This window comes from Aricia agestis, chromosome Z (assembly GCF_905147365.1).
Source record: "Aricia agestis chromosome Z, ilAriAges1.1, whole genome shotgun sequence".
Taxonomy (NCBI): domain Eukaryota; kingdom Metazoa; phylum Arthropoda; class Insecta; order Lepidoptera; family Lycaenidae; genus Aricia; species Aricia agestis.
This window is the reverse complement of record NC_056428.1, coordinates 5652996-5676380: the sequence shown is the minus strand read 5'-3', so window position 1 is coordinate 5676380 and position 23385 is coordinate 5652996. Positions and strand designations below refer to the sequence as shown.

Here is a 23385-nt window from a genome sequence, read left to right as displayed (position 1 = left end):
ATATTGTTATGTATGATATTTTATCATCGATTATGTATGTAAAAATACATGGGCACGCTTTAGGTCCATTCTTATTTTTATTTCAACAAATAATTGAGTTAAAAACACTAGACGTAACATAAATAATAATTGCTTGAATGTGACAATGTTTGTCAAATTCATACGTATTGACTGTCAAATCTATCGCATTCTCAGCTCTGTACGAATATGTGAAACTTCATATAGACTTTATTGCCATCGTCGCTATTGTCAAGTTTTATGAAAGGAAAATGTAGTAAATTTTTACCATACATTTTTATTTCGATTCGGTCATGACTTCTTTATTTGAGTTTCGCCTGTTTTATAAGGTCTTCGGAATACAATAGAATGAACGCCGATCGCGGTTTATGTGACTGTATGAAATACCCGACAAATACCATAGACCTATACATTATAGACAAGGTAAGTAGAATCACGAAATATTTGGTATTACCCAGAAATATTTATATGTCAACATATTGTAAAATGCCACTCAAGAGTCAAGAGTCAAGACACACTTGGCTCCCTAGTCAAAATACCAGTTTCCATAGCGAAGTTTATACAGTGTGTAACAAAAACTAGTGATAATACTTTAGGGTGTGTACATGTTCCGTGTAGAGAGTTCACTGTGAAAGTAGCAGCTCTGAAAGACGAATATTTTTTTTTCACTTTTGTATGGGCAAGAGCCCGAGCGTCACGAGTTTCCCCATACAAAAGTGAAAAAAAATTTTGGTCTTTCAGCGCTGCTACTTTCACAGTGAACTCTCTACAAGGAACACGTACACACCCTAAAGTATTATCACTTGTTTTTGTTACACCCTGTATTACGTCAAAAAATTGATGAAGCTCTTATTAATAAATCCAATTATTATTTTTGCATGAAGCCGAAATGAAAACTAACGATGGAGTGATTTTGGATGACAGCTGCTTGACATCGCATACGTATAACGTGGTGTTACAATCTTGTGATATTCGGATGACATTGTTGTGGAGGCGCGATTATCAAAGTATGCAACCGCTGACAATAATAATTATTAATATGTGATACTTTACAAGTTTGCGCCACTAGTGGCATAAGTCACCACGCCATAAGGCCCTCGTCGATCTTTGAATCATAATGTTATTTTGCCTCCGTCATTTTTTTATTGTAAATTTTTAGGAAAATTAACACCAATTTATATAATATTCTTACCCCTGCTAGTAAGCTTTTGAAATATCTTGGTGCTGATTTCATCAAAACGGTTTTCCAAAATTTATTACTTCAAGTAAAAAACCTCAAAAATGTTTAACAAATATATTGGGATCACGCGAAGTAATAATATTATTTGAAGAAAATGTGACTATTGTATTAAACTTTGTTCTTTACGATGTAGGAAGTTGTAAAACAAAATGCCGGTTCATTTAAACCTCATTTATACTCGTGCCAGCGTTAATTAAACCAGCTTGCCAATGTCCTAACATACAAAGACAGTGAAGTAATCCAGACAGATTTCCGTACTAACTACTATGCCAAAAACGAGAACGACAAAAGATTTATTTATCACTCTTGCATCTTACTAACTGACCTGAAGATCTTTCGCCCGATTATTAGAATAGATTCAATAACGGTTTTATGGGGCTCTCTTTCTTTCTTTTCTCTCTCTTCCTTTTGTAATACCTACGCACACTGCACACACTTGGACATCATAAAATTACTCATACGTGGGCCGGTTTCCATGAAACTGGCCACTGCTGATGAGGAAGGTAATAAGGGTTTTTTTTCGTATTCATTTTATAATCCTTGTGGCTCAATAAGTGTGACATCAGTTACATAGCGGTATAAAGTTATTAACCAGTTTTATATTCTTATAATAACCAGTCATGACTTGTCGTGGCTCTAATAACATAACGTTAACCGATTATTCACTTATAATTTGCAAGCGAACCATGAAATTAACTGGTTTACGATCCATTTACAGATCATGACACACTATCATCATGTCATTTCATGAAGATCATGTCATCGTAGTTAATCACATTGAAGTCACCGATACTTTAATATTATACCACTAGACAACGCCTACGTGGTCTAGTGGTATAGATCGCGGCTCTCGAGTCTCGACTCGGAGGTCGTGGGTTCGATTCCCGCGTTGGAAACATGTTATCTCCAAGTTTGGTTAGGACAATGCAGGCTGGTCACCTGATTGTCCAAGTAAGATGATTCATACGTCGGATGGGCATGTAAAAAGTTGGTCCTGCGCTTGATCTCTCGCAGGTCGTGTCGGTCTTCCATCCTACTGGGTTATGAGAGGAAAGGAAAAGAGAGAGTTCTTGTGTACTGCGCACAAACTTGGGCACTATAAAAATTACTCCTGCGTAGCTGGCCTGGTTTCAATGAAACCGGCCATCGTCACCGAAACCGGTGTGGGAGTTATTATTATTATTATAAATGCCAAAGTGTGTCTGTCTGTCTGTTACCTCTTGACGCTCAAATTGTTTAATCGATTTTGTTGAAATTTGGTATTGAGATACATTGAGTCCCGGGAAAGGACATAATATTATAATGCTTTTTATCCCGGAAAAATGTACGGTTCCAGTGCGATTTTGGAACGGAGTTGCGGGTGTCATCTAGTAATATTATAAGTGATTAACTTTATACAAGATGTCAGATTCGTAACTGATATAGACCTCAAGGATTCTAAGATGCCTATGTTATAGACACGATCTTTATTCACGACATAAACATAAGCCGATAGAAATAGCAACGCATATGACCTAGTACTCACAATAAACAAAATGTCTGCGCTCGCAAACAAAATCATCGTAACAAGATTGTGTTGAGTAAATCTTAATTTGACTGGGCATTGGTCCGGAAAAATCCACACCAAGATACGGAAAATGAAATACGTTCATTTGCTGAACGAGCATCAGAATCTGATGTGGGACTATAACACTAATGAGAAATGCTTTAGATCTAGATATAGATAGATCTAGGACGTCTTGTAAAGATTTACATAGTAACTAATTGAAGACGTGAGTGGATGAAGTGGGTAAGTAACACTTGAAAATGTCCCTTTTTTAGCCCCCGACAAAAAAGAGGGGTGTTTTAAGTTTGACGTGTCTGTCTGTCTGTATGTCTGTCTGTCTGTCTGTCTGTCTATCTGTCTGTCTGTCTGTCTGTCTGTCTGTTTGTCTGTGTGTGTATCTGTCCGTGGCATCGTAGCATCCAAACGGGTGGACCGATTTTGATCTAGTTTTTTTTGTTTGAAAGCTGACATGATTGACAGTGTTCTTAGATATAATTCATCATCATCATTCTGTTCAGTGCTGAACAATCAGGGTTTATCTGGTCCATGAAAGGCCGTTGGCAACTTGTAGTCGTTTGATGGGTTTTATATTTCATTCTAGTTCGTGACATTTGTGAATATACAATATTCACATAATAATGGAAAGTTGACCTGGTGCTGCAGCATCACCTGGTAATCAATAGGATATCCAACTCCTCGCCAACTTAAAGCAGAGGTTTCGTGTTTGGGCTCATTTTAATTGCGGCAACCAGTAAGAAGTAGCTAAACAGTAAATATTTACATGCTGCTGCTGCAGCATCACCTAGATTCTATAGGAACCGAGATCAGTATTAACCCAAAGTGGAGGTTTCATGTTTAGGCTCATATTAACGGTCTCATCGAAAAGGATATTGATAGAATATGGTAATTATGAGAATATGATTGTGTTGATAGGAATTATTCTGCATTATTTAAACCATCACAAGTTTAAAAAGTAGGTATGAAATATAATAAAATTAAGAAATTTAAAAAATCCCCCGCCAAACAACTTTAAAAAGTAATGAAATAATATTAACTGCCTTTAAGTTCAAATAATTCCTAACTTGTGTAAAGTAATATTTTAGTCCATAATTGTTGTTAAGGTGTGTCGGGGGACCGCTTATGTAGATGTTTGATTTCACATAACAAGTTTAAGTTTAAGCGAACTGAATCGAGATAATCAGCGACTTGGCGGTTGTAGGTTGTAGGTCCCCCGACACACCTTGACAACAATTATGGACTAAAATATTACTTTACACAAGTTAGGAATTATTTGAACTTAAAGGCAGTTAATATTATTTCATTACTTTTTAAAGTTGTTTGGCGGGGGTTTTTTTAAATTTCTTAATTTAATTTTATTGCATAAATGGATGCTTTAGGACTGCAAAAATTATTTGAAATAAAAAATGAGGATTTTACATAAAATCTTAATTATATTAGTCAGATGATACATAAGTTACAAGGTTTGTTAAAATTATGAGGGAAAAATTTGTGTCAATTATTCTCATGTATACAGGGTGTAACAAAAATAAGTGATAATACTTTAGGGTGTGTACTTGTTCCTTGTAGAGAGTTCACTGTGAAAGTAGCAGCGCGGAAAGACCAAATTTTTTTTACATACTTACCCTTGCCCATACAAAAGTGAAAAAAAGTTTTCGTCTTTCAGCGCTGCTACTTTCATAGTGAACTCTCTACAAGAAACACGTGCACACCTTAAAGTATTATCACTTATTTTTGTTACACACTGTATAAAGTTCACTTCATCCACTCATGTCTTTAATTATTATTAAGGTACCTATCCTATCATTCGATTTTCAAAGTTTAATTTTTGCTGCCGATTCCCAACAGTGGTAAAAACCATGTACGATTCCTTTAGTTATAGTTTTTAAATTATCTATCGACGCTTCACACCACGTCAGTCTGGCCCCGTGGTAAGTACCTGAAGGACTTGTGTTACAGGTACCAGACAACGGATATATATTTAATACTTTTTATACTATACATATATTTAAGATTTTTTATTATATGATACACATATTTAATACACATCCATGACCCAGGAACTTTGAAAAACTTTTTGTTCCGTCGGCGGGATTTCCCGGCTTGAGCTACCAACGCGCTCACCACTAAGCCACAGAGGTCGTTAAATAGATTTTTTTTATTGCTGCGGGCGGGAAGGAGTCCCAGAATACTTCCTGAATCTTTATTTCCCGTCAATTATTTCCGTTAACTGTTATATTTTAGAAATCAAATAAATCTCTATCAATTATAAAGGCCACCATCTGAAAAAAATCAGCCTCTAGCGATTAGTTTCATTACAACAATACAACAAATTTCTGTATAGAAAAACGAATAAAATCATCAGCAAGTAACTTTACTGTATATAAGTAACGAGCGCTCAAAACCTCATTTTCCTTCTATTCGCCTTTGTGAATTGCTGACACACAAGAGGTCGTGAATAAAACTGACCTGCTTACAAACGATCTCGCCAGTTTGGAAGAATTGTATTGAATTTGATGTATTCCGTTCCATTTGGCGTCTCCAACGAAGTGTCTGCCAAGTTATCTACGTTATATTTCAACGAAACGGCGGACATGTTGAGATTTCGTGTTTAATTTTATTGATTTATATCGCAATGAAGACGGTTTCGTGTGAAGTTAATTTCAAAAGTGCTGGAATAATGTTGTAAGTTGATTTACAAGTCAAATAGTCCGTTGTGCCAAAATCCGTTTATCGCGCATCAACCGTACATTTTTTCGGAATAAAAAGTATCCTTAGATATCCTTTCTCGGGACTCAAAGTATCTCCATACTAAATTTCAGCAAAATCAGTTCAGAAGTTTGGGCGTTAAGAGGTAATAAAGAGACAGACACAATTTGTATATTTATAATATTAGTATGGATACTGAATACATTTTGCGTGTGAGGCTGTTAATTTAAAAATGCTGGAATAAAGTAACAAGTTGATTTACTAGTTATATTACTCACTCAATATATTATTTCTTTAGTTTTAAATAAAGGTTGTAAACAAAAAAGAGGGGAGCTTACATAACTTTTTATAAGTTTTTACAAGCCTTTTGTCACATTTGATCGCGTGCGATAGTGTAAGTAAATAATAAAAGTTCATCACATTAAATTTTACTTGCATGTTGTAAAGTTTTTTTTTATGAAATCGCCGAAATTTCTGGAATAATAAATGACTATGCAGCACGCGAAGCAATTAAGGGGATCTAAAGTAAACAGTGTATTTTGTGATAATTCTGTTGAGTTATTTTGTATCCTTTTGTACTGAGTAGTGAAATGATTCGTCTGCTAGATGGCGCCCTCAACACCGTTGCGACAAAATTCGATTATGGCGCCGGGACCGTACATTTTTCCGAGATAAAAAGTATCCTATGTCCTTCCCCAGGACTCAAAGTATCTGCATACCAAATTTCAGAAATATCGGTTTAGTGGTTTGGGCGTGAAGAGGTAACAGAGAAACACACTCACACATTTATAATAATAGTATGGAGATCCTTCTTATTATCTCAGATTATATTATCTCAGAAACATAAAACATTTTAATAATATTATGAAAAGAAAATGTTTTATTTTTATTTTAAGCAGCTAGGTGCTTATATCTGTTTCACACTAAACGATTTTAATTCCTATCAATCCTTTACGCTTACGACTTCGCTTACCCGACTGCCAGGAGGGTTATGTTTTTAGCGCGTATATTGTATCTTGTAAGTATGTCATTCTACATAGAAAAATGTAGAAGATGAAAGTGGATTATAAAATGCAGTCGGAGGTATATTTTATGATTTAAGAAATGTTAAACTTAATGCAACATACCTCCGACTGCATTTTGTAGTCCACTTTCTTCTTCTATCAAATTAAAACATGGATTAGTTAAAATTGTTTTGCAGTCGGGTTTTTTGATTTTTGAATTAATTTATTTTAGTATAAAAACTTTTAAAAGGCTTTTTATTCGAATTATCTCATTTATTGGCCATATAAACCAGCTTCTGTTCTCACACAAATCTGACTAAGCCACTTAAAGTATTTCTGAGATCATAAATTTTATGTGTTTTCACCATTTACAGAATACGCAATTAAATTGCAACAACTAACTTAACGACTAGTGACTGTACTATAAACTATAAAGTTAAGTCACCACACCATAGACTATAAATGGTCAGATGTGTCATAACTTTAACCCAAGAGCGGCGGCGGTTACTAGCGACAGCCAGCTTTTCGTCCTTTTATAAAAGTTGGCTTGTAAATGACCCCTAAATAATAGCGGTAAGAACGACCAGCAACAGAGTTTCGATTGCGGTTACTCTAGGTCGAGGTATCCAATTCTGAAGGTCCCTTGATAAAGAGTGAAGCTCAATTTTTTAAAAGCAAATATTTTATTTTCAGGGCACCGTACCCAAAGGGTAAAAACGGAACCCTATTACTAAAACTTCGTTGTCTGTGCGTCTGTCTGTCTCCAGGCTGAATCTCAAGAACCGCTTTAGTTAGACTTCTGAAATTTTTACAGATTGTGTCTATCTGTTGTCGATATAACAAAAATTTCTGAAAACAGAATAAAAATAATATTTAAGGGTTCTCTATACAATTTTGTGGCAATATTTTACGGTTTTACGGGATACTTTTATATTAAATAAGTTACATAATGTATAATGTAGACACAAAAACCACAGAGAATCTAGTATTACACAGCTTCAATACGTTTCCCACAAAATCCGTAAAAATGTATAGAAACTATTATAATAGTCCAAGAGCCAGCGACAGCTAGACTTATACAATATACAGGCCATCTCAAAGTTTAGAAGTGTCTGGCTGTAGGAAGCAACTCTCAAAAATGTACGGCAGCGGAAGAAGAGATTCCTATACAGTTATCCTAGAAAAAAATAAAATAATTTATTTTATACTTTATCGAAGGTGAATTTTCAGAAGGATACCTTCTAAAGTTACCACGAGCGAATCTCCATAGTTTCTGGTGATTCTTATGTACCACTATGGTAGTCATAATACAGGAAAACTCAGCTTTAATAAAATGATGAAATCCTGGCTGGCTCTTGGGTTATAACGTAAACAACAAAAACTATTTTCAAATGATTTGTGGCTGTAACAAATTGATTTCTAAATGGATTCCATTTGGATGACACATACGTGTTGTTTGTTGCAAAATTGACAACTAAAAGTGGCAACAACGTGGCAAAACGCTGAGGTCAGAGGTCTTAGGTGTTACCAGCTTCTGACCATTGATGAACATCAACATACATCTACGAATAATGAAAACTAAGGAAGAGTAACAAGTAAGGGAGTGATACATTATGCATGTATTGGGTACACAATTTTATGTAAATATAGAAGTAACAATTAATGTCACTTACGCCTTTATTTCGTTAATTTGAGTGTTGGTGTTTCGTTGATATTGCCAGATATTGCCATATTTTAGTGTGGGAAAAGGAACCAAATTCAAAACGGAGGGAGTTACGTTTCCTTAATATTTATATGATAAAATTAATGCGAACGTCTAGACGTTCAGAGAATATTTGCAATAATTTATTCTGAATAAAAAAGTTTTGAGTTTGAGTTTGTATGTATGTTAGAATTTCTTTAAAGAATTTCTAGAAGTTAGAACGTCTGTATTTTTTTCAGATTTTGGTATGGAGATAGTTTATGTCTCAGGAAAGAACATAATAATGCTTTTTATCCCGAAAAAATGTACAATTTATCCGGGATGAAAAGCATGTTTATAATGAGTACCTAATAGTACCGAATAATATTTTTATATATAAAATTCTCGTGTTAGGCCGTATAGTCCTCCGAAACGGCTTTACTGATTTTAAACAAATTTTATATTATGCATATTCAGTGGGTCTGAGAATCGGCTACTGGGTACTTTTTATATTGATAAGTGCATTTGTTGAATAAATAATAGTAAATTATTACAACTCGAGACTGACGGCGACCATTGTTTGTGCGACGGGATAGCGATGGACGACGGTGACATACTTATTTAGTCACACTCACATAATATGGGCGAAATACTTTATATGGCAAAGAAACGTTTGCCGGGACAATCATTGGTTTTATTAAGTAATCAATAAATCAACTGTAATCTCATTAGGAATTCAGTATCAAATAACGTTTGTCGACATCACAGTTAGCTCATGAGTCATGAACAAGGTGCTAAAACTACATAAAATGTCCTCGTACTGATATTATGTGCAATATATCTTACGATATGACGTCCGCAACTCGGTCGGGTCAAATTAGTTTATCGCGCGGGAACCGCACGTTTTTCCGGGATAAAACGATACAGTATCTCCATACCAAACAGCAAAATCGGTTCAGGGGCTTGGGCTTGAAGCGGTAACAGACAGACATACTTTCGCATTTATAATATAACGAGGTTATTGGTTCATCACAGCCAAAGAAGGGCCTTTAATTTATCGTTGGGGATTATGACAATTCTCATCCAAGATGTCTTAATGAACCAATATTTGTTGAGAAAGCGGCAATCAGAAAATACTCAGGTAACATCACGTATGCAAAGCTCATTTGATATGCAAAACACGACTCTATTAAATCATGTATTATTTGATTAAGCTATTCATTTTGCGTACACAATCAATTTAGTTTGATTTCTGAATTCAGATATTCGTGATTTTGTAGTAGGAAGTGTTTTGTTTCATCTTATTAAGTTCTCGTTAGTGTTAGGGCTTGTTTATAATTTGCACCTATCGAGTAGAGTGGCGTGACAGTATTCTTGGCCGACACTTTAATAGGTAAATAATCCGACCAAAATCCGACATGTTGCACACGTATTATATCAGAATACTAGCGACCGGCCCCGGCGTCGCAAGGGTATAAAATATATAGCCACTGAAAAAAATATTAAAATCGATCGCCTATGATCCTTCACGTGGTCTACTTCTTATCGGTGCTAAATAACATAAAAATTGCTCCAATAGTTTGCGAGATAAGCCCTTTCAAATAATTTCCCCCGTTTTTTCTGAAAGAATCATCAAAATACGTTGCTTAGTTTTAAAGATTAAAGGGAACAAATTAAGGGACATGAGGGAAAAAAAGCGACTTAGTTTTATAATATTATGTAAAGATTGACAAAAACGTTGCCAAACGTCAAACAATACGTTTTTTACTGGTGCTGTCGCTTGCATGAAAACATTGCAATAATAATATATCGCTGGCCCGGGCAATAAATGCGTAATATCAAAAATAGTTTTGTTCAGGAGAGACAAAATAAGCTATTTTGTTTATAGTGCAGCGTACAGTGGTTCAAAACAAATGTGTGATGTCTCATATGAAAGTTAATTTTTTTTAATTATTTGACCATATCACAATAATTGTAATAGTATAAAAAAATATTCAAATAATTGAAAAAAGTATAATATAACTAATAAGCGATATTGTTTCAATTGTAACATTGTTTATTGACTTTATAAAAACACCAAACCGCTTGAGACTTACGGCTGTAAGAACATAATACGACGTATTTTTCGCTTTAGATTTCGAGCTTACCAGCCGATTACTCCGTTCTTCTGGGGAATCTTACAGCGAAAGCTTAGTTGTATCGTATCTCCACCGGTTTTTTTAGTTATGTTTCATAGAGTAATGCAAGAATACAGTTTTAGTCGTAAGAGAATTTTCGATTCAATAAAGTTTTTGTCATTTATTATACCGAAAATATTATTTTAAAAATATGAAATAAATAGGGGTTATAGACTAATACTCAGAGAGGCCAAAAATCAAATAACATTAAAAAGGGCGTAACCGGCGTTTACCGCTTTGTTGCCCGGGGCCAGCGATATATCCTAATAATTCAGTAGTTTCATGTTTTGTTTGTATCTTTTTATATAACTTTCCATAAGATTTTCAATCAAAATTCAACTCATAAAGATTGAATGCGTTTAGCGGCTTATCAACTCTTTGAGGCTAGAAGGTTCTAGAATCCAATTATAGCTGAAAGATTAATACAATATGAGATTTCCCCTGCGTCGGTAATAAAATTACAAGGATGTATCCACTAATCGGATCCGCAAAATTATTCCGGCCAAACGAATTGCCATTTTCCATTATTGTACGTAAAAAGCAATTATTTTCAATCCATTTCCATTCGTAAAAGGCTTGTTATAATTTGCCACAGTCCGGTCAAAATATTATACAGATTATACTAGCTGACCTAGTTGCTTTGGCATATAAGTTATACTTTATTATGCATGTATTATACTGTTTATACATAATTCCTCTTGAAATTTCAGTCATCGTATCTAATAAAAATCCTCATGAAAATCCGTAGTGTAAAAGAATTAGCACTTTGTTACATACTATTTATTAATACATTGGATGCCGTGTAAGCACAAAAATTATATTATCTTTGAGGTAAAATGTTTAGCAAATATTGGCGCAACGATTGGTTTATCTGTGCCTTTACCTTCCTAAGCATTTTACGAGAACCCTTTACTACAATATGAAGTTAATGAATAGAGCATTTAAGTCATTACCACTTCGTTTTAAGTCATTAATATCCATTATATGGAAGTTATTTAACTTGATATTTCTTGTTTCAGATGTCTCCTTGGATTACACGTTGTCAAAATATACGGGAGTGAACCACGTAAGTTAACTTGCTTATAATATTAACAATATGTTTAAGATAAACAAACGATGACACGTATAATGCTTTCTGCGTAAACAAAGTTGCGGGCAATATTGCTACATAAAATTTCCTTTTGAAAATTGCAATGACTCAAAAAGTAGGTTATAATAATGACTTGGTGCATGCAAAATGAAGCCATAGTGTTATAAGAAGCTCTATAAATTACCACCTCTTTATATACAAGTATCAAAATCGCAATCAACTTACAAAAAACGTACCGTGACCGATGCCATTAGCTACGATCAAGATTAGTTAAAACAGCTGCTCTAATATAAGGGTGTGTTTAAAGGTTAGTGTAGAAATATTAAGTTATTTCTGTGTAAATGCCACTAACCTGCATTTTTATAACACGCTCCTTTTTATTAAATTGTTCTTAAAATAGGTATTACGTATTTAGCGATAATTACGTGTACGTAGAGTTTAATTTAACCCGTAAACCTTTATAACTTTTCGTAGAGTTTATATACCGTCTTCTTAAACATCTAAGCTTTGAAGAGACTGCTAATTCAATAGATGAATAAAATAACGTATTTTATGAATTATAAATACCTAAATTATAGTCAACACAAGTCATGATTTTAATTTTTAGCAAAAAAATAAGAGTGCAATATAATTATGTTTCGACGTGACGATACTAAAAATATTCGTATAATTTCGTCAACTTTTCAAAATATCTATTATTTTTGTGTTTCATTGTGTGTTCATCACCTAACAGATAGAATCTCACTAACGCGTTTATTTCTTAAACCTGGGCTTTGACAAATAGTTAGAGATAGCACGTTCGTGTTAAAACAGTTGTTAAAGCCCATTGTATTGGGGCTAAGTGAAACAAAACTACGATTAACTAAATAAGGAATAATACACTAAAGGTCGTAGCTATAGGTGCTATAAATCTATTAGACTTTACAATCACTATTATGGTAACACTCAAGAAAGTATTAAAATAGGATATAGTCCAATGTTTTTACGCTATACAGCAAGTACCAGCATATTATACAGTAAACAAAATCGAATCGACGTTCGACAACATTTTTGTCAATATTTTAATATGACGCGCGCAACATGATTTTGGCTCTGATTTTGGTTAGCAGCCCGAAACTGATATCAATCTGATATCAGATTTTTGACACACATATTTTAGATTTTGACGTTCTTCATATTTTAGATGTCTAAAGTGTCAAAAATCTGACATTAGTTTGATACACTGATCTCCATTAAATACAAGATACGCTAGACTTATGATACCCTTTAAAATGACAGCGATTTTGTTTGGAATCAGCGCCCCCAATGCGGGGGAAGAGAACTAAATATGACCTAAAATGACGTTCGAAAGTCACTATATTGGCGCTGATATCAGTAGCGGGAGTACTTGGAACTAATACTAGTTTCTACAACCAACAGCGATTAAGCAGCCATGCAAGTTACGTCAGATTTAGTTCTCTTCCCCCGCATTGGGGGCGCTGATTCCGCTTCAAATAGGCACATAAAACAGTCCAGCGTACTTGTATAATGGAGGTCAGTGGTTTAATATCAGTTTCGGGAATAAGGCTGCAGATTATATTTTATTTTATGTGCTAGTAGCCCTCTCTGCTCCGACCTTAGCGTAATATTTACTATTAGCTTTGTCCACACTGTGCCTTTTTCTGTCGTCAAGGGCATGCGTTATAGCGCAGTCAACAGCGAACGTGAGGCATGCCCGCGACGCATGCCCTCTGAACGTATCTAAGACTACAAAAATGACATTAGCTATGTCCACACTGTGCACTTTCATCTTTTTCGTCAATTTTCGTCATCAACTTTCATATTAGCGCATTCAATAATTGAATGCATCAAGGAACGCAACGCCACTATTGTCATTTTTGAAGTTTTGGATACGGTCAGAGGGCATGCGTCGCGGGCATGTCTCACGTTCGCTGTTGACTGCGCTATAACGCATGCCCTTGACGAACAGAAAAAGGCACAGTGTGGACAAAGCTAATGTCCTATTTATACTCGTATTTCAACGTGACGAGACGTTGCGACGTATTTTAAATGAGCCATTCTGGAATAACCAGCCCGAGAAGTGGCAAGTCTGTCAATTCAATATGTATCACCTTGTGCTGTTAATAAAGTAAATTTTTGAATGAGTCATTTAAAAATGCTTCGCATCGATGCATCACAAACTGACCCAATGCGTCTGCAATCAAAATGATTATAAAAATTATTGATCTTTATCATATTGTTTCAGCAATGAAATATAACCTCCTAGTAGACATTCTGGACAACAATTCAATTGAAAATATAGAACATGTCGATGGGCCAGATAAAGAAGCATACAGGATAATAAACGACAAAGTACTATCGATGAAACTAGACAAACTATCGGAATCTGAACCTTTGAGGACACTAAAAACACCCTTCGAAATCTACGCAAACGTAGAAATAACGAAAGATTCAGGAACTCTCTTCTTGATCAAGAATGCTGATGCAGACGATGAGTCCTTGTACCTGTCCTTGAAGTTTTTGCCAGCCGGCGAAGAGCTGATGGGTATTGAGCTAAATTTCGTCAATGGTATTTCGATCGCATTCGAATACGTATTAAGCGAAAAAGACCGAGAATGGGTGAGGTTCGCTTTTCACGTCGAAGAAGATAGTGTTAGTATGGTAAAGAATTGTGAATTTGATGAAAAAGATAAGGAACCGCTGGATCCACCAATCAAAGAAGTCGCTTTTCTGCACGAGGCTGTACTTTTTGTTGGAAAATCACACGAGAACGATTCGGAGTTGTTCAAGGTGAGTCCCATTTATTTTGTTTCATTTATAAATAGTAATTTCAGTATTAATGGATTTCAATTTGAAATGATGACCTTCTGGACTTGCGTTACTCAACAGCAATTACTATTTTTTCTAAATTTGCTATTAGTTGTGAACCAAATATACGGACTGGTTCATTCTAAAAGGTTATAACATTATCCTAATAGCATTCAAATCTTATAATAACTACTCAGTGTCTTGCTCAGGTATTGAAGTTATAGTTTAGGTTATGTTAATCACGAAAGCTACCTTTATATAAAAAATCACGTTTTTCTGTGTAATAGCCGTAATTAGTTTTTGCCAAATTTTATAATTTCTTTAATAATAATAATTAATATCTATTGGACGCTTCACACCGCGTCAGTCTGGCCCCGTGCTAAGTACCTGAAGGACTTGTGTTTTATATAATACTTTTATACCATACATAATATATTTAAGATTTTTATTATATCATACACATATTTAATACACATCCAGACCCGGGAACATTGAAAACTTTTTGTTCCGTCACGTCGGCGGGATTCGAACACGCGACCCCCGGCTTGAGCTGCCACACACTCAACCAATTGAGCCACAGAGGTCGTCGAACTTTACAATTATTATTATTGTCTTCGCCATTTTAAGGATTCCCTTAAATATCTAGTACATAAATATCTGCATGGTGTTTTCTGTTTAGTATAAAAGAAAATCGTGTTACCCGGTTCATTCAGAGTAATTCTGCCACTCACAGAAACTTTATTATGACTTCATAAGGTTTGAAATCGTAGAGACGCCGAGGGAAAAGATTAAGTAGATTACCTAGATCGCCTCAAAGCCGTTTGGGTCCGCCGGATTAGGGCGTGTGTACTTCACACGAATATGATTTAAAAGTATTTTCAGTCTTAGCCTAAACATACGTCTCGCAGGCGTGCAATCCTTCGATATATCAAAAATGGCGGAACTTATTTTCACGTTAAGGACATCGTATGCTAATTCCTGGCTTCCACTGAGTTGGCCTAAGAGTGCACAATCTTCAATCATTAGAAAGATACAAACGATATAATATTTTGATTTCGTGTACGCCTCGCGGACGTAGATTAGGTTTCTAGGGTTAAGTATGAAATGTTTTAAACAAAATAACTTTTAGGTAGTAAAATAATTAATTTGTGGGCCTAGTGACGTCCGTTATCCGTAACTCCTTTGCACAAAAATACCTGCCCGTCTTTCAAAGTATCTCCATACCATATTATGTCACGTAAATCGTTTGATCCTCTCGTTAATCGTAAAGAGATAACAAATAGACAGACGCACTTTCAAAATAATTACTAACAGCTACTGTCTGTCAAGAAAGTGAAGAAATTAATAAGTGGCAACATCGTATTGTCATCCCTTTTTTCTCAGATTGCTTTGAAGGGGATGACACTACGATGTTGCCACTTTTTAATTTTTTCACTTTCTTGACAGACTGTATAATATTATAAATGCGAAAGTGTGTCTGTCTGTCTGTGTATTACCTCTTCACGCCCAAACCGCTGAATCGATTTTGTTGAAATTTGGTATGGAGATAATTTGAGTCCCGGCGAAGGACATAGGATACTTTTTTACTAACAGCTAATATTATAAATGCGAAAGTGTGTCTGTCTGTCTGTTACCTCATCACGCCCAAACCGCTGAACCGATTTTGCTAAAATTCGGTATGGAGATACTTTGAGTCCCGGGAAAGGACATAGGATACTTTTTATACCGGAAAAATGTACGGAAAAGTTATTCCTATTGTTATTTAAGTACCAATAATTAGTATTAGTAGTAACAAGTAATAAGTGTATGTTAAAAAAATAGTATATAAATGAATTTAGTAAGTATTATATTTTATGTAGTGTAGTTAGTAAACACAGCAATAAAGGATATTTTATTTATTTTTATTTAATTTATAATTATTATTAGGCTAGGTATTTAAATGCACCATTTTTACGTGTTTTTTCCATCTCTTAAAATAATATGTAGTGTCATCTGTGATATTTTATTGTGTATTGAAAGAGACTTTGGACGGATTGAGTGGCGTTGATAGTAAAACATACATTTCCGTGACTAAATTATTACAGTCCAGCACTGTATTACATAATATGTTTGAAGATAAAATAGAAATGTTGCCTACAATTTATAGTTAACGTATTGTTGTTCTAATTTCCGCAACCCCGTGATTTACAGTGAAGGAAGGGAACTACAAGCCGCTAAATACAATTTCATAGCGAGTGCTAATGTACCCTAACCCCAATATTAAATCTGACTTCATTATACTAACGCTCCCCGTTTCCTGTTGCCAATGAGTTATATTTGGTAGTTCGCGAACTGTATGTTTAGTTTAGATTTTAGCGTTTGGCGAGTATGTTTAGTTCACGAAATTGCATTCGATTTTGATAGGGAAATTAGAAATCTAAAATGAAATTTGACATTCAGAAGCAAAGCATACGCGGCATACGTCGTGTCATGCGTGGGTCAATTAGACCGCAACGCGACGAGGCGAGGCGAGGCGCTGCGTGGCATAAATTTATATGGAACGCGGGATTGAAATCTGTCAAATGTCAGATTTCAATCACTCGAGACGTCTCGCGAATCTGTCAAATCAACCCCGCTACTTTGAAAATATGTGTCTAAACACACCATGTCGAAGATACGCGGCCGAAGTTCGGCAAGATTACGCCTGCAATGTAGTTTAAATGCCGTGCCGAAATTACGTCGCGTTAGAGCGTACAGCCGAACTTTGGTCGAGCGTAAGTTCGGCAGCGATTCGGCGGTAATATTTTTTTCGGCGTCACTTCGGCGGCGTTCGAGACACTGAATATTCGGACAAAGTTATGCAACTGAATTCCCGCCGCGAACTTTCGGTTCTTATCGTGTGTCACATCAGCCGAATGCGTCGGAACGTAATATCGGACACGGAACTTCGGCATATTCGTATTATGTCCGCGTATATTCGGCATGATGTGTTTAGACACTTTATATCATACTAGATGACGCCCGCAACTCCGTTGCGCCAAAATTTTTTTATCGTGCGGGAACCGTACATTCTCCGGAATTGCCTATGTCCTTTCTCGGGATTAAAAGTATCTCCATACCCAATTTCAGCAAAATTGGATAAGCGGTTTGGGTGTGAAGAGGTAGGTACTTAACAGATAGACAGACAGACAGACCGATAGACAGACAGACACACTTTAGCACTCATAATATCAGTGTATGTATAGATTATTAAGTTAAAATTATTTTTTATTTTCTTAAAGTTCCTAATCTTAATTGTGGTGTAATACTTATATTACCATAGTAACTATTTAGTATTATAATATAATACTAAATAGTTAAAATAATTGTTATGACTAGGTATGTACATGTTATGTACCATCGGGGAAGTTGATTCCTATGCAATTGACAGACCAACGTTATTTGGTCGAATATGTCAATTCAATGTTAATTGTGATCTGTCAGCTGGGTTGGACGTAACGCAACCAAATCACGTAGGTCCTCGATTTGCATAGGAATCAACTTCTCTGATAGTACATAGGTGCTCATAAGCCATAACAATATTTTTTTCAGAAAAAAAAACCTAACTTTATTTCGTAATAAAGTTAAGTACGTCCTGACGTAGGCAATATTGGTTTTGCCGGAGTGACTAAAACACTATTAGCGCCATCACCATTCGAGTCGTGTTCGCCATTTTGTGGATTTATACGAAACAGTAATGGCTTCATAACATCCTGTGTTTACTAATATTTTCTAATATCCTCTATTGAGCGAACTTTTTGGTAGTTAGTTAACGTGTTAGTCTTATGAAAATCGTAGCTTGGAATTAATATACTTATTGCAAATTTTGACATCGGCTTAAAAAATCTAAGAGAACATCAAGATTATTGTTATATTATAGAGAAATCTAAAATTGTCATGCTAAGCGGGCTGTACGAAGCTAAACATATAGTAGGAAGCTATATTAATAAGAGTTGAGTATCTGTAGCGTTCATCTGTCTCAAATTTTGTTTGAAACAATTGAAAACTCTACATTCCAACACATTGTGTACCTTATATGCCTACAATAAAATATAGTAGATACCAATAATGATTTTACAATAGAATAAAAAAATTGTTTTCAGATAACACGGTAAATGTTTGGCCCGTTTTTTCAATTCAATTTCGTACAATTTTTGTATATTTAAATAATCACTTTTTACAACAAAATCGTCGGAACACGTGGCTTAGGGCGTTTTAGCTCGCCATGTAAAGCTGATCAAATAACAGTTGCAGTTTTAACCCTGATCCGGAAAGCGCCGACCGGATAACGAGATTTCTATTGTTGAATAAAATAACATACATTTTTCATTTGATTTTTTATGTAGATACTAGCTGTTCTCTGCAACTTCGTACGGGCAAAACGTCCACAGGGACCGTTCATTTTACTGCAATAAAAGTAGCTTTAGATGTCTTTTTTCATGGTCCCTTTCGGTTTTAGTAGGTATATATGACAGAGAAAAGAAAAATATATATTGTTAAGAATAGCAAAACGCTTTGCTATGCTTGGAGTATGAAAATATAAGGCACTATCGCTCGAGAAAAGATATCCTATCTATCTCGTTTTTCGAACTCAAAATACCAAATTTCGTCTCATTTTACGCTAAAGCGGACATCTCCTGTGTCTTAGCTTTAGCGTAAATTGAGACGATCTACCTATCACATTTGATAGGTAGACTGATACAATATATTATTATAGCATGCATTTTATTAGTGTGGCAGCAACGGCAAGTGGCACAGAAAACCGGCGTGAAACAGCGCTTGCGCTGTATTTCGCCGAGTGAGTGAGTTTACCGGAGGCCCAATCCCCTACCCTATTCCCTTCCCTACCCTCCCCTATTCCCTTGCCTTCCCTACCCTCCCCTATTACCATATTCCCTCTTATAAGGCCGGCAACGCACTTGCAGCTCTTCTGATGCTGCAAATGTCCATGGGCGACGGAAGTTGCTTTCCATCAGGTGACCCGTTTGCTCGTTTGCCCCCTTATTTCATAAAAAAAAAGTATAAAAATATTAACTTGATTAATATGTCCGTTATCTCTGCTAAATACGTAAAGTACCTGGATGACCGAGCTTTGCTCGGTATAGCAAGCACTCATTGACTTCGTGTTACTTAATAACGCCATCTGCTGGTCGTTAAAACAATTAGTTGCTCACATAATAATATTATTATTCGCCAATAGATGTCAGGAAGAGTCATATTTTTCAGTTTATCGATTATCGATAAAACACGAATAAAAAGACATTTTCTGAGAATGATTCCTAGCTAGATCGATTTATCGCCCCCGAAACCCCCTATATACTAAATTTCATGCAAATCGTTGGAGCCGATTCCGAGATTCCAATTATATATATATATATATATATATATATATATATATATATATATATATATATATATATATATATATATATATATATATATATATATATATACATATATACAAGAATTGCTCGTTTAAGGATATAAGATAAGATACGTGAAGTATATTTTAAGCCGGTTATTAGAATAAACCTTCCAGTTTCCACACTTACCTGCATTACATGAATAAAAGTCTGTTCTCGTAATTTCTAATACTCAAACTTCTGGAATCCACTTATGTAAGTTGAACAAGAGTTTATAGGGACTGAATTTGCGTCTGTTCTGAGGCGGAAAATCCTATGATTTAGGGCCGAGAGCCTTATCGCAATCTCGCACGTCTCTCATATTTCACGCCGATTTAGAATTCACTATTTTAACCTATTATCCTTAGTTCATTCTGGTCATTTGTATGCTTAACCCTTGTTGAAAGAAGAGGGGTGTTGTAAGATTAACGTGTCTTTCTGTGTGTTTTTATGTTTGTTCGTGGCATCTTAAAATCTCAACGGGTGGCATTTTGATCTTGAATGCTGATCATCCTATATAATATTTAGGGTGTTAATGTGGCACCTGTATAGAGTTTACTGTGAAAGCTATAAGCAGGTATAAGTCCAGAATGATGTGATATTCAAAAACTTTTGCATGTACAACATTAGTGCTAAGCTGCCATGTAAAAGTTGGCCTACAGTAGTTTTGTCTCTCGGATGTCTGTTGCCCTGCACACAATTTATCTTGGCGAGGTTGACGGGTGACAGGTCGGTACTCTGTTACGTGTGACGTGAAGATGTTGGGATGTGTGTTACAATTTAACAAATTGTGAATTGTGATTAAAATTAAGAATCCGAGAAACAATAAGTGTCTCCAAGGCTTACTAAGTAAGCCTTACATTAGTAAGGCAAATAAGATAACTACATAGTTACCAAAAGGAGTCTCTATATATTTCTAGGAATTATGATCTTTATTCATCTATCATATTTCTAGTATATTTCTAGGAAATATAAAGTTTTGAAATTGAACTATCGTATTTCTTAAGATTTTATTGAAATAAATACTCTTCTAAGTCTTCTATGTACTACTTCATCAAACAATAATTGACCTTGCAACTTCCGCTTAATTTTTTTTACAAAATGGTAAGTGTAAGCCGTTATTATTCGTAGGTGTAAGCAGAGAAGGACAATATTTTCTGTCTAGCATTCACCCTCTTAAATAGACAGCACGTGAATAATAACACAGTGACTTTTCACTGGGACCTAAATACTTAATTATCGGTCTTTTTCCGTTCTTTTCGGCACAATGTGGAACAAAGAAGCCTCACTAATAGACTCATTAATCACCTGATAAATTTGAGCCGTAGATTTATGGACGTTCTGTTCTGTAATTACGCGCTCGTTTTTCATAATTCTGAATATCTTGACCTAGACTTTGAAAAATGTTGCCAAGGTCGCAAGCATTTGTGATCGATTGTTTCGATGCAAATGAACAGAGCCCCTAGCCAACGTTATTTCTTTATAGTTTCTTTATAGAATCGACAATCAAAAATGTGTGAAATTAGCATTCGATGAATGAAAGTCCACATTCGGTTTGTGTTAATTTTTCTTTCTTGGCCCTAAGAAACTAGTCACCACCAGCTGATTCATAATAATAAACCAACGTTTTTCCCACATTTTCCTCTATTTCTTCGCTCCTATTAGTTTTAGTGTGATAAAATATAACCCGATAAATGGACTAATGGGCTATCTAACACTGAAATAATTTTTACAATTATTTCAGTGTTAGATTTGTTTAAATCGGACCAGTAGTTCCTGAAATTAGAGCGTTCAAACAAACTAACAAATAAACAAACAAACAAAATCTCCCACTTTATAATATTAGTATAGGTAGATTATTAATAAAGTACATATTTGTTTGGAGCTCCGTGCTAACACTTGAGGATCCTAAACTACTTTTGTTGTTATAAAAATTAAAGCTTACTTAATTAAGTAAGTACGCTGTACTTCACATGTCATTAGAATTCATTTTATCTGCAAACAAATTTTATGTACAAAAAATGTCACAAATGCTGTTCTGTTGGTGAGTCTATAAAAATAAATAAATAAATAAGTGCCAAAGTTTGGTGTTCCGATCAAAAGTTCAGTGCAGAATGCAGTACCCAAAATTACATAAAACAATTAATGGTAGTATCTAAATTCTAAGGTATATGTTTACTGTTTCGTTCTCTTAAAACTTTAGGAACCTAAACAGTTCTTGGTATTAAACGGCAGGCTTTTAGCTTTTGTATTTTCGTGCACCGGAAGCGGAGGCGAGACAGCTGTGAAGTTACGGCAAAACGGATATTATCCGACCAAACTTACTTCACACCTATTATACCAGGACCGCGCCAACTGTGTACAGCCACAGTATAAGTAGTATTAAGTAGAGCTTCTTTTCAGACACACTAATGATTATAGTGAAGCAACCAACACGCAAATTCATACTTCCATACTAATATTATACATGCGAAAGTGTGTATGTCTGTTTGGTTACCTCTTCACACCATAACCCGTTGGACTGATTTTGCTGTTTGGTATAGAGATATTTTGAGTCCCGGAAAAGGACTTATGAGACTTTTTATCCCGGAAAATGTACGGTTTCTGCACAATTAATTATTTTGGGCGCTACAGACTTGCGGTCTAGTATAAATAGTACGTCATAGTAGACTATCTTTATATTAGACAACATACTAATTACATAGTATATATTGAAGAGCAAGCAACACAAATCTTATATCTTTAAACGAGCAATTCTTGTACATATATAATATATCTCTAGGAATCTAGGAATCGGCTCCAACGATTTTCATGAAATAATTTTAAGAACACAAATAAAAATAAAAAAAAAATAAAAAAATATATATCCACAGCCGAACATAATTATATTGTATAACCTTCTCCTTTTTGGAAGTCGGATAAAAATGTAATTTTATTCGTGTTTTATCGAATAACGAGCAAAGCTCGGTCAAATAGCTAGTGATTATTACACAGTAAACCATCTTCTGATGAATCAAATTGGGCGCTTTTATAAACTTTTTTCTGATAGCTTTGAAGCTAAGCTGAAGAAAACGATGCAGTATCTCGAATCTCCTTGTGGGCACATAAAACTAGTAGCTGTTCTAAACGAATTTGATTTTATGAACATGGCTATGTAGCCGTGTTATTGTTACGATCCGATAATTTAAAATTGTTCTCTGAGGATTCTCTTAACGTAGATAATTTTGTTCTCATATTTGGTTATAATAATTTATAACGACGTAGACTCATCACCGGAATGTGCAGAAAATTGTCGGATATAGTCAAGAGCGACGGTCCTGCGCCTGACTGTCTTGTCAGTTGTCAATCAACCGCTGTAAGAGGTAACTAAACTAAAGGCTACGCAGGAGGCGTACAGCGCACAAAATCGAGTATTGTACATATTTTACTGCATGGCCTGGTAAAAAAACCGGCCACCATCATCGAACCCTGTGTGGGAGGCATAATCCGATCCTTACATTGAATCTATCTATGTTTAGAAGCCGCTACAGATCTACGTATAGACCCAAAGTGTATGCTTCGAATTTTACTTGCACAGAATTCAATTTCTGAGCTCTACGCACGAAGGAGCAGAGTCGCATACCTTTAAGCTTTTAAGTGAAAAATACGGAACCCGCTGCCAAAACGGCGGAATA

General features: G+C 35.2%; 1 protein-coding gene across 5 annotated transcripts in view; it reads left to right on the top strand.

The window, feature by feature from the left end:
- LOC121739023 (collagen alpha-1(XVIII) chain-like) overlaps nt 1-23385 on the top strand; it is a 77561-nt gene that overhangs the window by 28461 nt on the left and 25715 nt on the right. For all 5 annotated transcript variants that reach the window (XM_042131331.1, XM_042131329.1, XM_042131330.1 and 2 more), the window contains exons 2-3: nt 11413-11459; nt 13729-14273. In XM_042131331.1, coding sequence (XP_041987265.1) covers nt 11413-11459; nt 13729-14273 — 592 coding nt within the window. The remainder of the gene's footprint in view (nt 1-11412; nt 11460-13728; nt 14274-23385) is intronic.